This window comes from Rhinolophus sinicus, linkage group LG09 (genome assembly GCF_036562045.2).
Source record: "Rhinolophus sinicus isolate RSC01 linkage group LG09, ASM3656204v1, whole genome shotgun sequence".
In the NCBI taxonomy this organism is placed as follows: domain Eukaryota; kingdom Metazoa; phylum Chordata; class Mammalia; order Chiroptera; family Rhinolophidae; genus Rhinolophus; species Rhinolophus sinicus.
This window is the reverse complement of record NC_133758.1, coordinates 20,340,752-20,356,236: the sequence shown is the minus strand read 5'-3', so window position 1 is coordinate 20,356,236 and position 15,485 is coordinate 20,340,752. Positions and strand designations below refer to the sequence as shown.

The window sequence follows — 15,485 nt, the reverse complement described above, 5'->3', positions numbered from 1 at the left end:
CTGGGATGAGGTCCCTTAACACCAGGAGGAGAGCACAAGCCGCCCCTTTCACCAGACAGCTGGAGGTGGGGCCAGGTCCTGTCTGGGAAACACAGGCCAGGGAGCCCCTCACCCCTCCCTTCCTCCTGCAGCCTGGGTCCCTCCTAACGCTGTGCCCACCCAGGCCTGCCCCGCCCTCCTGCAGGCCCAGGGCTGCCTGCCCTTTACAGCAAGGAGCGGCCTCAGCACTTTCCCTACACCTGCAGCTTCCCTTGTTTTCCCTCCACATCCATCACCTGGCAGGGAGTGGGGGCAGGGCAGGGAGGGGGGGCAGTTGGCTGCAGGGGCAGTTTCCTGGTATCTGTCCTCCACTCTGCATGGCTCTGCCTTGTGGGTGGCTGCAGCCAAGGTGTCTCTTCTCCTCTTCCATCCTCTCCTCTCTTTCTTCTTCCTCTGGCCCCCTCCCCTGTATCGCTTTTACTGATCATGAAAACATAAGCTCCTCTTGCTGGCTCTCAGCTCAGCCAGCAGCCCAGCTGTTTGGGAGTTTCCCATCCTGCTCTTGCAGTAAATGAGAAACGGAGCCAGGAGGACACCTCAAAGCTCAGGCAGGGAGGCAGCAGAACAAGCCCTCAAGGGAAGCTTCCCTTTATTTCACTGTGTCTGCACCAGCCTCAGACTTTGCTCTTTGCCTCCTCACTCTACCTTACAAATGGGGCAGAACTTCTAGGTACGTACCCCAAAGAATTAGAAACAAACTCAGGTGCATGTAACACCCATGTCCACAGCAGCATTATTCACAACAGCCAAAGGCGGAAACAACCCGGATGTCCACAGACGGGCGAATGGATGACCAAAATGTGGTCTATACATCCAGCGTTTTGTTGTAGTACAATGTATTATTTATCCAGAAAAGCGTGAAATTCTGACACAGGCTACAACATGGATGAGCCTCGAGGACAGTAGGCTAAGTGAAACCAGCCAGTCACGAAAGGACAAATCCTGTACGATTCCACTTCTACGAGGTACCCAGCGTAGACAAATTCATAGAGACAGAAGGGAGAACAGGGGTTGCCAGGGGCTGGGGGAGGAGGAATGGGTTTTGATGTCTAATGGGCACGGAGTTTCTGTTTCGGAAGATGACACCGTTCTGGAGATGGAGGGTGATGATGGCTCCACAGCCACTGTGAATGCACTTAATGCCACTGACTTGGACACTTGGAAATGATTGCAGTGCTAAGTTTTATGTTATGTATATTGTATCACACAAAAAATGGGACGTGAGTGACTGAGCTTCCAGGCTGATAGCTGAGGAGGTGGACGATGGAGACGCTCTCCCTCTCCTTCCTCCTCCCTCTCTTCTCTGGTAAAAAGATAAAGCCGAGCTTTTCTGCGGAAGGAGGGGCTTCTGGGCTCCCTGGTTGGGACTCATTCTGGAACGCACAAGTGAGCCCAAGGGACGGGTTAGCCTGGTTTCTCCTTGGAAAGCAGAGTTCCTGGAAGCACCCCAGGAACTGGAGTCCTTGGGGTGAGTGACACAGGAGGGGGGGTACAGCCAGACTAAGGGGTTTATGCTCTGTGGGGGCAGCTGGGACTCAATCTCCTGGGACTTGCTGAGAGACTGTGTCCACAGGACCTTAGAATTGTCATCTGAGAGACCCAAGAGGGAGTGTGCCCGGGGGCGTTAGCTCCTCACACTTCCAAGGTGCAGGTACTGGGTACTGGGTGCCAGGTGGGTGCATGCTGGCCAGTGACAGTGGAACGCTTGCAGAAGGTGCGCAGGGCATCGGCGGTGAGGGACTGTCAGGCTACACTGTGTGAATCTGATTGGACGGCAATGACTGGAGGAGGGCCGAGAGGATGTGAGGACACAGGGGTGTCCTTGGACCAGTGAGGGGGAGTCTTCTTTTTCCCTCTGGGCACCAAAATTCTTCAGGGTGGGAGTGTGTCTCAACGCCTGTCCCTTTCCTCAGTGAGCCAGGTTTGGGGCTCCTTCACAGGACCCTGGGGTGTCCCCATGAGAGGCCCCCAAGAGCCGGGGAGAGTCCAGGCGAGCAGGAAGAGGCTGCTGCTGGAGGCAGAGCCGGGCACGCGATCCTCCTGGAAAAGCTCCCTTCCAGTTCCTGCAAAACCCAGTCCCCCCCTGTACCTGTGAAAGGTGCCAGGAAGCCCTCGATAAGATCTGAAGTCTTCTAGGAATAATAGGTGTGGCCTCAGGCACTGGCTTTTCCTGCCTGCGGCTCCTTTTCAGCCCTCTCCAGACATGAACCTTATCATACCATCTCAGGAGGCCAGCAGTTAGGGACAGGCCCAGCGCTCCGGAACCACAGGCCCGTTGCAAAATAAGAAGCACACATCCAGCCCTTGAAGAATTCAGTGCACATCGGAAGGGCAGTGGGGAGTGGAGAAGTGGGAGATGTGCGGAGGGAAGGGCCTGAGCAGGCTGCCAGGAGGTGGGATGAAGAGGCAGTGGGGTGTAGACGGGCAGGGAGCTCTGCTGTGCTGACGTGGCAAGTTACTTAACCTCACTGAACCTCAGTGTCCTAGGTAGCACAGTTATACCGATTTCATAGAGTCGTCATGAGGGATAAGTGGGTGAAGGCATATCAAGGGCTGAAAAGAATGCCTGGCACGTGATGGGGGCACAGCACACAGTAGCAGTTCCTGTTATTAGTGGAAGCCGCAGTGATCATGCCCGTAAGCCAAGGCTGGGTGAATCCTTTGCCCACTGGCCACCAGTAAACCTGGGCCCCGGGTTTGTTGCCAGATGGCCTCTGAGGCACTTTTCTAGCACTCTGTGAGTGTAAGGACGTCTAGATTTGGTGGGTGGAGAGAAGGGGAAAGTGCCTTTGGGTGAGGGCCACAGTGCGAGCAAAAGCAGAGGCGCGAAGGACATCACATGTTAGTTTTCTATTGCTGCGTAACACGTTGCTGCAAACTTAGTGGCTTACAACAATGCCTGTGTGTTGTCTCCCAGTTCTGGGAGCTGGAGCGAGTCCGGCTCAATGTAGCACAAGGCTGAAATCAAGGTGTCTCCAGGCTGAGGTCTTGTCTGGAGGCTCTGCGGGACAAAGTCTGCTCTCACGCTCCTTGGTCTTCGGTAGAATTGACTTCCTTGTGCTTGGAGGACTGAGGTGCCCTTTTCCTTGCCGCCCGTGGCCAGAGTTTGTGCCCAACTCCTGGAGGTCATCACGTTCCTTGCAAATGCCGTGCCCACCCCCCCACCCCAACCCCTTCTTCCCGCCAGCAACAGTGCATTGGTTCTTCTGCTTTGAATCCCTGTCTCTGCCTCCAGTCCCAGATTCGAGGGTCTCATGTGATGGATCAGGCTCCCCTGGATAATCTCCCGCGCCACTGACTTGGAATTTAATTATATTTGCAAAATCCCTTTCCAGAAGCATCTCAGTTAGTGTTTGATTTGGTAACTGGGAGGTGTGTATCCAGGACCCTCTGATGGTTCTGCTGACCACATGTGGCGTGTGTCTGGGACATGGAGCAGAATAGACAGGGGGCTGGAGGGGGACATGGGCAGCCCTTGGAGCAGGAAGGGTAAGGTGGCAGTTGGTGGTGGGAGGGATGTAAGGCCACTGCAGGCCTTGGACAGGTGGAGGGAGGGGCTTGGACATCCCCACCCCCCCGACTGTGGCCCTGCACCACCAGGCAGGCTTATTCCAGCCTGAGCCGATTTCCTGCAGACCCACTGCCACCTGAGGGTCCACACCTGGGTTCCCTCTGATGAGGGTTCCTTGGCCTGAAGCCGTGGACTGCTCCCTCTGGGACGGGTGGACGGATCCATAAGCCCCGAGGCCACGAGCTCAAGAGCCCGGGGCAGGCTCCCTACGGCACCAAACGGCTCTCCTGCAGCTGGCCTGGTGTCCAAAGAAGGCCGGGCCCCTTGCAGTAGCCAAAAACCAAAAACTGAGTCAGGAAACCCATTGAAGAAGGTGTGTTCACCAGAGCAGTTCTTTCTCCCATCGCCAACCCAACCTCTAAGAAAGCCGGCAAAGGTGTAGGGGAGTCCGCATGCAGGATCCCAGTAGCATTTCTGGAACCCAGTGGCCATTCCTCGCCCTGCTTTGAATTCATTAGTTAAAAACTCAACAAGCCCTTGATCATCGTTGAATAACTCTTCTAAAAATGTTCTCAGTAATCCAAGATTTTGAAATTCAAATGTTCCCGAAACATACTTGGCCTTTGTTTTTATTCTCAAGTCACAATCTAGGCTCACGCAGCCCTATGTGGTCTCAGAGCCCTGTGCATATATTATTCAGGTTTTCTTTGTGGATTCAATAGTGGTGGTTTGGTAGACAGCCATTCTGCTAGTTCTAACGGTAAAACCTTGTGCGGCCTGCTGCTTCTCGCTGAGTGGGCTCCCCTCAGAGAGCAATTATCTCCAGACAATGAAAGGGAGACCCGACACTCTTCAAAGCCCCTTACCACCTGGCTGAGAACATGTCAGGAAAGAGAGGAGGGTCCCTGGTGGGAAGGGACCTAGAGGTGAGAAAGGTTCTAGCTCTCCCCACTTCCAGGTGAGTCAGGTGGGTCAGGTGGAAGCTGCCAGGACGGGGTGGGAGAAGGCAGTGGGGGTGTCCCAGCAGGATGGGGCCCCACCTCATCTGGTCAGGAAGGGACAGCAGTTGTGTTGTTGGACTTGAGCGGTAACCCTGGAATGCTGGTCGTGCACATTACGCCAGGCCGCACCAAAGAGCCAGGGAGATGGCCAGAGGGCTAAGGAGAGAGTCGTGCATCTGTGCGGGGTGGCCATGCCCCTCCCAAACAACCCGCTAGGCCTTTTGCATTCTGTCATTAAAAGCAAGTCACCTTCCTGCAGACTGGGCATAGCATATGTCCTAGTAGCCATAGCACCACGAGGCTGCAAACTTAAGGCCTACAGGCTTCAAAGAGAAGACATCACTTTAGAAGGAAGCATTTTCTTGGAGGGTTTGTCTCTGGGGACCCCCTGTACCTCCTAATGTTTAGGTTAGGGACATCAAAGCCTATGGTCTATTTTATTTTACTTTGTGGCACATTTTGTTAACTCCAGGCTTGGAGATGGGGCTTGGGTGGTAGGCTGGGTCTGTCTTCTGCTTTTTCCCAGGTGGTAAGGTCTAGGTGTGGACTAAAGCCTGACTTCGCACAAGTTACTGTGGTGGCCAGTTAGGCAAGTTTCCCGCCTTCTCTGGGCCTCAATTCCCCTCTCCCTACAGGAGAATTGCAGTATACTTCACTTGAATGGGGTCATCGCCTCTGCCTCCAGCTTTCTCTCACAGCCCTGTCCGTTCTCTCCTGCAGCTCCTGCCCAAGCCCCTGAGCTGGAGGGATGGAGAATTCCTCTGCGGCGTCGGCCTCCTCCGAGGCTGGGAGCAGCCGCTCCCAGGAGATTGAGGAGCTTGAGCGCTTCATCGATAGCTACGTGCTTGAGTACCAGGTGCAGGGGCTGCTGGCAGACAAGACAGAGGGTGACGGTGAGAGCGAGAAGACGCATTCCCACATCTCCCAGGTGAGCGCTGGCCCGGGGAGGGGCAAAGGGAGAGGGGCCAGGGCCTGGGCAATCACAAGGGCCTGCGCCTTGCTTGGCAAACTGAAAGAGGGTGATAAGGAGACCCTAATTCCAGACAGGGTCTGGCTGCCTGGCCCTAGACTGCCGAGGTGTGGATGGTCCCATCCACAGAGCGTGGACTCCAGACGGGAAGCCCCTCTCAGCCCGTGACCCACTTCTACTCCATTGTACTCCACTGGGCGGCTGGCCCAGCCAGAAGCACAATTCACTGAACACATTTATTGAGCACCTACTATGTGCTACATACTTTTCCCTGTCCTTCACAAGCTTCTGTTCTAGATCTGGAGATGGTAGCTTATGCAAAATGCACACAATCAAAAGGCTATAACTTGTGAATATTTTCTCTGATTTCAAATACAGGCAGTTGTTGGCAGCCACAGAATTGAGTCTGCCAGGCAGTGCCCCAGGACTCTGTGTGTTAGACCTAGTTAGGCACATGCAGCTTCTGGCCAGGATCTCACGCTAGTGTCACCCCCTCCTGGGTCAGTCTGCGGCAGCCCTGGCCTTGGGTGGAAGTCTCAAGTTCTCCCAAATAGAGAGCCATTCAGGGGAGCTAGCATATTGTATGCCCCGTGGCCTGGCACTGTAAATCCTCAGTGGATATTTGTTCAAGAGTTGGCTCCAGATTTGCTTCTAGCTGTCTATGTGACCTTGGGCAAATCCCTCAACTTCTCTGAAGCTTGGTTTTCTTGTCCGGCCAATAATCCCGCTGCCTCAGGAATGTTGTAAGGTCAACGGTGATAAGAAGCTCAAGGCTACAGAGAAGCAGGGTTTTTCTGCCCAAGGAAACATGGGAGGGTCTCTTCTGTTCAGGGTCTGGGCCCCAGGTGTCCACCTCTTGTACTTGTTTTCCTACCTCAAGCAGGAACCCCTGACAAGGAGAGGGGAGCCACTTGGGGGAAAAGCTGAATGCAGCTGACTGGGTGGGCAGAAGATTCAGACCCTGCGGCCAGCTTTTCAGAAAGCCAGAATGAACCTCTGGTTTTCCTAGAACTCAGGACCGGGAGTCAAACCAGGGAAATTCTGAAGCCATGGTGGTCCTGCACTTTATCCCCACTGGGAGATGAGGAAGAGAAAATCAGCCCTGAGAGACAAGTGGAAACATATGTGATGCTTCCCTTGTCCTTGAAATTCTAGAGTCACAATTAATAGAAGCCTGTAATTTGTCCAGGGTTCACGCCACAAGTGTGCATTGAGCACCTGCCCTGTGGCTGACACTCTTCTCGGACTGGGTATCCAGGAATGAGCCAAACACACAAATGCTCTGCCCTCGTGGAACTTCTGTTTAATGGTGGGTGATCACTGTTGTGGAGAAAAAGAAAACAAGACAATGGAATGGGGACTGATGAGAGTCAGGAAGGGTTTGCAGTTTTCAACAGGATGTCACTGAAGAAGGTGGATGGGGAGCCAGGCAGATTTCTGGGGGAGGAGTGTTCTAGGCAGAGGAACAGCATGTGCAAAGGCCCGAGCTGGAAGAATATTCCCGGTGCAGCAGGGAGGCCAGTGTGGCTGGAGCAGAGAGAGAAAGAGGGAGAGCCAGAGGAGATGAATCAGGGAGCAAAAGGGGACATGGAGACAAGATAAGCCAGGGCTGAGCCCTGGGATCTGACAATATTGAGAAAGCAGAGGTGTGCGGAGGAGCCAGTGAGAGACCAGGAGGTGGCTGGCAGTCAGGCAGGAGGGAAACCAGGCGAGAGTGGGGTTTTGGAAGTCCAAAGGAGCATCTGTTTCCAGGGAAGTGAGGGGCATGTTCCCTGTGATGCTGCTGCAGTCATGAAACAGGAGGACTGACAATAACCTGAGTCATGGCTACTATGACCCCAAGTAGAGAGGTAACCGTTGAGGGGTGGGGGCGAAGTTCTAGTTGATGATTGGAAATGGGGAGGATAATACAGATCCTCTCTGTGTTTCAGGAATTTCGTTGTAAAGGAGAGAAACATGTGGTATTCGGGGAAGTGAGGTCCAGATGGGGCATTTACAACATGCTGCATTGATGGGAGTGGTCCAGGGCAGAGGGGGTGGTTGTTGGAACAGTGACCTTGAACAGGTGAGCGGGCTTGGCTTTGGCTGGGCCCCCAGCTGGTCACCCACAACCACAGGAGGGAGTTGGCAGGCTTGCAGCCATGCGTCCAGAATAACACCTACTTGTGCAACATAGTTGTGGCTTCCTCCAGCTGATTCCAGTCGTGACGGTACAGGTACAAGATTATGAAGGTGTTATTTAACCAGGATTGAGGTGCTTCTGGGTGAGGACAGTGGAGGGAGAGGAGGGAGAGGTAGATGAAGGAGTGATGACAGTGATGTCCCATGACACTGAGCTGGGCAAGGAGAGGAGCAAGGACCCAAAGCTGATGGTGAATCCTGGAGGGTGGTGGGTCAGTGGATTGGAGATTCTGGGGAGTTGGAGAATTGTCGGAGTCCTGGGGCGAGAAGGAGTGAGTCAGAAAGATAGGAGTGTCCAAGAGTGGAATGTTTGAAACCCAGGGTGGAGGGGGCACATGAACTGGTGATAAAAGAGCTGGGTATAAGAGTGCGAGTGTGTGGGGAAGAGGAAAGATCAGGAGGAGAGGGGTCCTGGAACTGAGAGGCAGGGTATAGGAGCCAGTTTCATGGACATTGACAGCACCAAGAAAGGAAAAATGGAGGCTGAAGAGGTAGCAGTGATCCAGGAGAAGTCTTCAAAGAGTGCAGGGAGCGAGGTGGGCAGGGTGGATGACCTGGGGGGTGGATTCAATGGGGGGGTGTCTTGTGTCATGATATGTTAATTTATTTGCATAACTTTGTTTTTTGACTTAAACTACTGATTGTACAGTTAACAATATCATGCCCTGAAGTGGAAGTGGGAGGGCCCTCTGACTAGATTGGAAAATTTCTGAGGAAAATGAATCTCTTTGGGTTGTCTAGGGCAGGAAGGGGAGAATTAGGTGAACCAACTCTAGCTTTCCATAAGCATCCTAGAGCTGATTCCGCGGGAGCAGGCCCCATGCACAAGTGGTGGCCTGGCCTGGCGGGTGCCACCTGCCTCCACCGCTGTTTGGACTCTGGTGTCCTCCAGCAGGGCACCCTTCAAAGGTTCCTCCGGGTGAATCGGGCTTTTACAGGAGGAGGGTTCAAGGAAGCCATGAAGCTTCACCCCGGAGGAATGCTTTGCGAAAGGTACAATTTCCATTCCCAGAGCAGCCATTTGGGAAATAGTTTTGGTAGGAGGGACCCATTGCTCTGCACCCCTGACCTTCCTGGGGTGACTGCTAGGCTCTCAGCATGTAGAGAGATAGAGTAGTGCCCTCAGGCTGACCCCGCACTGCCTGCCGGCTCCTGCTCCTGGGACAGGTTAGGCCTGACCGTGCTCCGATCTTCACATCTGGAGGGGCTTTTGCACAGATGTTTGTTGCGAGACATAATGTAGAAAACCTGGCCATTTGTAACATCTGGATGCGTTCCTTAAACTTTCCGTGTTCTCTGAAGTTCCCTGGAAGAACGCAGACACCAGGCAGGATCCTGGGGTCCACCTGTGTGCTGCTGGCCAAGGAGGGACATTCCAATCCTGATCCCACCGCCCCACTCCCTGCCCCACAAACACAGCTGGGGTACAGGCTCCAGGTGAGGACACAGCTGTGGATAACTCTAAGCAAGGCCAGTGTTAGACATGTCTACATAACACACTTCTCCTGACGCAGCCTTGTGGGAAATCATTCTGCTAAAACACTTTTGACTGTTTTTATTTCATCGGATGACTATTTCAGATGGAAGCCAAAAAACAAAGAACAAAAATAACCTCAGAGAAAGTCCCTGGCTGCCTGTCTGCGGTAGTGTTTTATTGTTCCTGGGAGAGGAAAATTGTTAGGAATCTTGGAAACCTTGAGAAAACTGAGGGAGTAAAGAAGCTTGCTGTTCTTCAGTTGGTGAGGTCATTTCTTTTTGTTTTTAGGATCTGAGAGATGACAGTTGACAGGAAGAAAATACCTCATGATGCTTGTACGGTTGTGGTTTTCCCTGCTGCCCCTCCCCCAGCAACAACTAGGAAGAAGGAGGGATGGATGGATGGATGAGATGGATGGGGAAGAAGGGAAGGAGGGAGGGAGGGCAAGCAAGCTTTCTTTTCTTTAGATGAGTAACCAAGAGAATGTGTGTTCTAAGTTTCCCAACTCTTTCGGGACACCATATTTAAAATTACCCCACACACACATTTCAAGGGCACTTGCCCTCCAACGGGTTCCAAGTCCCCAAAGGCACATCCTGAGAGCTATCCTCTCTCTTGGGAGGCGGGGATTATGCCCCTATTCTGCAGGAGAAAAGACTGCGACGCAAAGATGACAAATAGCAAAGCCACCCTGCTCGGTGGCTGCACAGGGTCCTGGTACTCACCCCTTCCCCACCTACTTTCGGTCCCCTGCTGAGTATCGGCTGTTGGGTGGTTAAGGTATGTCCCCCGTGGAACGAGCATTAGGACTCCAAATCCCATTGACCATTAAGCTTTGGTGGCAAAGATTGGGACGTGGTAAGTGGGGAAAGTTTGGCCCTTCTGATGTTAGTGGGTGGTCCTTGTGGATCGTCACTGGCTGCAAAGCACAGTTCACAACTCTGTCTGCACAGTGGGCTCATTCGGGGGCTGGGACCGGCCCTCTCCTCAGAGTTCAGTTGAGTTGTGAGGGGCTTGAGCCTTGCATTCTTCTCATCCCCTGTGTGACCCTGGTGTCCCACTAAGGTTGACAACCACGGCCTCAGATGGCGTATGTCTGTCTCCCTTCCGCACCCCTCCATGCCAGCTGCTCCGCTCTGTTGGTCGGGGTGTTGTGAAGAGCATACATTTAGTAAAGGCGTGTTTTCCAAGAAGCTCCTATGAATAGGTCAAATGAAGAGCCAGGGAGGGTGAAGATAACTTCCTGTAGTTCTTTTTGCTTCTCAGGCACTCAGAAGTCCTGGGTTTTGTCACAAATGCAAAGTGACCTTTCCAAGACATGCAGCCATGTAGCTGCATAGGCTGGGACGAGTCTTCAGTTTGATGTCTCTTTCTCACAACGTTTTTCCTTCTCTTTCTTCACGTTTTTCCTTTTACTCTGCCTTCCCTGTTCACGGTGCCCTCATCCCCCCTTTATCCCATTCATTCATCTCCTCCTGCCCGTTAAATCCTTTTTCCCTTCCATCTTTTCTCATAGGAGGAAGCACTCAATGGTGGACCACCCATGAGAGGCTTAACAGAAGAAGTGAGTTTAAGGGGAACTGTGGGGTGGTTGACCGTGGGGGACTCATTTTATTTTCACCCTTATTTTAAAAAATACTTTACTTTTACTTACACAAGTGCTGTATGCATACATTCTCATGGTACACAGGAATTCAGATGTTATCAGTAAAATCTGCCTTATCAACTGCCTCATTCCACCGCTTAGCCCGCCCTCCCATCCGATCAGTGATAACTTCCTCACCTTTTTTAATGTTTTTATCAACATATATATAATATGACTTACAGAAATATAGTATTTCAAAATCATAAATCATAGCCAGTGACTATGTTCAATAACTTGCATTTTCCCCTAGCTGTATGCCCTGGGGAGTCTTCCAGGCTTGTACATCTGCTGTTTTCTGTTTAATGGATAATATGGATATTCCATAATTTAATCATTCACCTATTGATGGGTATTCAGGTTACTTCCAGAATTTACCCCAGAAATACAAGGTGCTTAGGTGAGTACTGTTGAAGATGCCTGCTTCTACACATGCAAAGTATTTCTTTAGGTAGATACTGAGCTGTAGAATCTGTTTCAATAGCTGTTGCCAAATTGTTCTCCAAAATGATTTCCATTATTCACGCTACCACCAATGTATTGGGACCAATTGTCTCTTGTCATTTTAATTTGAGTTTTCTTGATTTCTAGTGAGGTTGAGCCCTTTTTAATCTGATTACCAGTCTTTTTTTTTTAAGGTTAAACTTTTCTTTTACTTTTAAAGCAACAATTGGAAAAACAGAGAAAGAAGTCCACCATAATTTTATGACAGAAACTAATGTAATGTTTGCCTGGATACGCCATTTACAAAGCTGAGCTTCTAGCATACATGTAGTTTTTAGCTTGCTTGTTTATGTAGCATGAGCTCCTAGACATTGTTTGGTGGTTTTGGGCATAAAGCACAATTGTTTAAATCTGCCCTTTTTCTGCCAGTCACTGTTGGCTAAATAGAGAGATACAATTACAGCGAACATGTGTTTCTTCAGGCGCTGGTCTCGGCTCCGAGACCAAGTCATGAACAGAATAGACCAGAACCCCCGTCTTCCCAGCCCTTACTGTCTGGCAGGAAAAGACAGGCAATCAACAAAGACGGACGAGGATGTTAGAAGGTGACACATATGTGGCACAGGAAGCGGCAGGGATGCTAGGCTGTCCCAGAAGGCTTACGTAGACAGGACTTTTGAGCAAAGATTTGAAGACAGACGATGGGAGTGAGGCCACCTAGGAAGGAGTATGCCAGGCAGAGGGAAGTCCAGGGCGTGCCCCACTTTGAGGAAGAGCTTTGGGGCCAGTCTGGCAGGAGCCAAGTGAGCAAGGGGGGATGCTGTGGAATAGCCGGGTCTGCAGAGCCACGTCAGCCCTAGTGAGATGAGGAGACACTGGACAGTTTTGAACAGAGCAGGGACATGGTATGACTGGCTAACAAGGATCGCTCTGGATGCTGTTTGGAGAATAGACTCCGGCAAGGGGCCAGGGCTGGGGTGGGCATGGGAGGATGGGCGGGAAAGGAAGCAGGGAGACCAGGAAGCTGGTTGGTTGGTCCAGGCGAGAGGTGACAGTGGCCATGAGCAGTGTGGTCACTGTGGAGATGGGAAGAAGTGGTCCGATTCTCATTATACTTTGAAGGTACAAATGACATGATTTTTCTAATGAATGACCTGGAGGATTTTGGCCTGAGCACATAGAAGGATAGACTTTGCAGAAATGAAATATGGGAGACCCTGGAAGAGCAGCTTTGGGGAGCGAAAGTCAAGAGTTCAGTTTTTGGACATGAGAGGTTTAAAATAGTATTAGATACCTTAGTGGAGATGTTGATCAAGCAGTTAGATGTGCAAAGGTGGCTCTCAGAGGGGAACGACCTGGAGGTTCACATTTGTAAATAGTAGCATGTGGGTGTCATTTTAAGCCCAAGGAGTGAGAGAGTTTAGAGTAGAGGGTCAAGGATGGAGCCCTTAGAAGTTGGGCAGATGAGGAGGAACTACCAAAGGGGACTGAAGTGTGTCCACGCGAACTCATTAATTCTTCATAACAGTTCTATGAAAAAGATGCTTTTATCGTTGCCAGCTTATAAGGGAGGAAACTGAGGCACAAAGAGGTTGAGTAAGCTGCTCAGGGTCGCACAGCAAGTACTCTGTGGCCAGCCTGAGGCTTGAACCAGGTGGTTTTACTGCAGGTGCCATATACTTAATCTCTCTGCTGTTGGTAGTTTGGGTTGTTACAGGTGGGGAAAGTTGAGTCTAGGGATGAAGTGACTTTCCCAAAGGTCATAGAGCAAGTAAGTGATGGAGTAGGAATAGAAATTCGAGATTCTCTGCCTCAAGAACTCAAGCCTCTAATCACTACGTTGCACTGCCTGTACAATAGGAACGTTGTTTGTTTTCCAAGAGAGGAGCAAAAAGCCTTTCTCCCCCCGTCAAATCTCAGCCCTTACACACACCGCTTTCCTGGAGTTTCACTGTGGATGGGGGATGAGCTCCAGCCAGTCTCCTGTCTCACCTCCCCTTCCAGAAAGCTGGCCCAGAATAAAGGAAACGGCTGAATATGGTCCCCACTCTGAGAAGCTCGTCTTAGGCCAGCAGGATTCTGCTACTGGCCGTCCCAGGCCTGGGCTCTGGGCTCTGTGAGGCCGGGAGGAAGCCACGTCCCCTCTCAGTTCCCTCACAGGGAATCGAGGGCACTGGGTGACAGCAGTGCTGCCCACAGGACCTTCACATTGCACCCTAGGTAATCCCTGCTTAAGAAGCCCTGGATAAGATGACTTTTTAAATAACTTTTCACTGTGAAATAATTTCAGATGTCCATAAAAATTACAATAATTGTACAAAGAATTCCTGCATATCCTTCACCCAGATTCTACAGCTGTTAATGTTTTACCACATTTGCTGTCAGTCTCTTCATCGATTGATAGGTTGAGCGATAGTATATATAAACTTTGCTGATTTATTTGAGAGTTAGCTGCAGATACGATTCCCCTTTATCCCTGAAGACTTCAGTGTGTGTTTCCTAAGAATAGACACATCCTTTTACATAATCACAGTACAGGAAATAAACATCGATACAGTACTATTATTTAGTTTTTAAAATTCTAGGTTCCTCAAAACATTAAACATAGAATTACCATGTGATCCAGCAATTCTACTTCTGGGTATATGTCCAAAAGAATTGAAAGCAAGACCATGAATAGAGACTTGCACACCTATGTTCATAGCAGCGTTATTCCCAATAGCCAAGTGGTGGAAACAACCCGAATGTCCATGAGTGAATGGATGGGTAAACAAAGGGGTAGGTACATACAATGGAATATTATTGAGGCTTTAAAAAACCAAAATCCTGTCACATGCTACCACATAAAGTCCTCTTTGAGGATATGAGGCTAAGTGAAATAAACCAGACACAACAGGACAAGTACCGTATATCCCACTGTTGTGAGGCACTTAGAATAGTCAGTTCATAGAGAATCAAAGTAGAACGGTGGTTGCCAGGAGCTGGGGGAGGAAGGGGACAGGAGGAGTTGTCATTTGATGAGGACAGAGTTTTAGTTCGGGGATAATGAAAATGTGCTGAGATGGATGGTGGTGATGGTTACACAGCACTGTGACTATACTTAATGCCAGAGAATTACATACTTAAAAATGGTTAAAATGGTAAATTTAATGTCATATATATTTTACCACGATAAAAAAAAGAAATCTGGTTCAGTGTCTAACCCAAGATCACACGTTACATTTAGTATCTGACATTTTTATTTGCTTGTTAAGTCAATCCCTATTTGTGCCCTTTACTCATTCTGCCACTTTTGGGCTGTGTAACCCTGGGTCAGTCACTTAACCATGCTGTGCCTCAAATTCCGTATTTGCAAAGTGGCGATAATAAACGTGCCTAGGTATCTGCGAGGGGGGAATGCTGATGTATGGAACGGGCTGAGACCAGTGCCTGGATTTAAATGAGATCTTTTCATATTCTGGCGATCCATCATCCTTTGGCGATCCACCATACGTGCTGCGAGTAGCCCCTCGCTTGCCATTTGTTCGTGATTTCTTTTGTCACACAGAAGTTTTAGGCTTTGCTGTGTAAAACCTGCATCTTGGATTTTAATCAACCGGGAATGTGTTGTCCATGGATAGTGTGAGGCAGACCTCTCGGGTCACTTTGTCCTTACCTGCTAGCCAGCTGTCTGGTCCCATGTGTTTGCTGATGTCTCCTTTCCCCTGATTGGAAACACTGTCCTTACCACATACTGAGTTCCCGTTTGTACATCCGCCTGTTTGTGGCTGCAGTTTTAGCAGCAGACCTCTCCGTCTCGTCCTGCGCTTAGTGAGCATGCCAGTTTGGCTCTGGCCACGCAATCCACTTTGATATCTGGAAGGGCAGGTCCCTGGGGGGACTTAGACACCATGGGGAAGCGGGGCGGTTTGTCTTTAGCTCCTTCCACCTCCCAGACTCCAGGCTTTTCCCTTTGGCCCTCCCTCCCCCCATGGGCAGTGTCTTTCCCGTTCCTGCACCAAGTTTGCTCCTGCAATGCTGTCCATCCTAGATGCCAATGACGGATCATAGATTTTAATTCTTTTTAGTGTAAAATATTTTCAATGTACTGATAACAACAGAGAATAGAATAAACATCTACTTTGAAGAGAGAATAAACATCTGTACTCCCCTATTCGTTGAATCTTAACCCTTACCATCTTTGTTTCAGCTTTTCAAATTAAGAAATAAATTATAACAGA

General features: G+C 50.4%; 1 protein-coding gene across 7 annotated transcripts in view; it reads left to right on the top strand.

Moving 5' to 3' along the window:
• CTIF (cap binding complex dependent translation initiation factor) overlaps window positions 1–15,485 on the top strand; it is a 259,305-nt gene that overhangs the window by 61,996 nt on the left and 181,824 nt on the right. For 5 of the 7 annotated variants that reach the window (XM_019721357.2, XM_019721333.2, XM_019721340.2 and 2 more), the window contains exons 2-3: window positions 5,272–5,479; window positions 10,696–10,743. In XM_019721357.2, coding sequence (XP_019576916.2) covers window positions 5,300–5,479; window positions 10,696–10,743 — 228 coding nt within the window. In that variant the 5' untranslated portion in view covers window positions 5,272–5,299. The remainder of the gene's footprint in view (window positions 1–5,271; window positions 5,480–10,695; window positions 10,744–15,485) is intronic. The other 2 variants (XM_019721364.2, XM_019721372.2) reach the window with 1 other exon arrangement.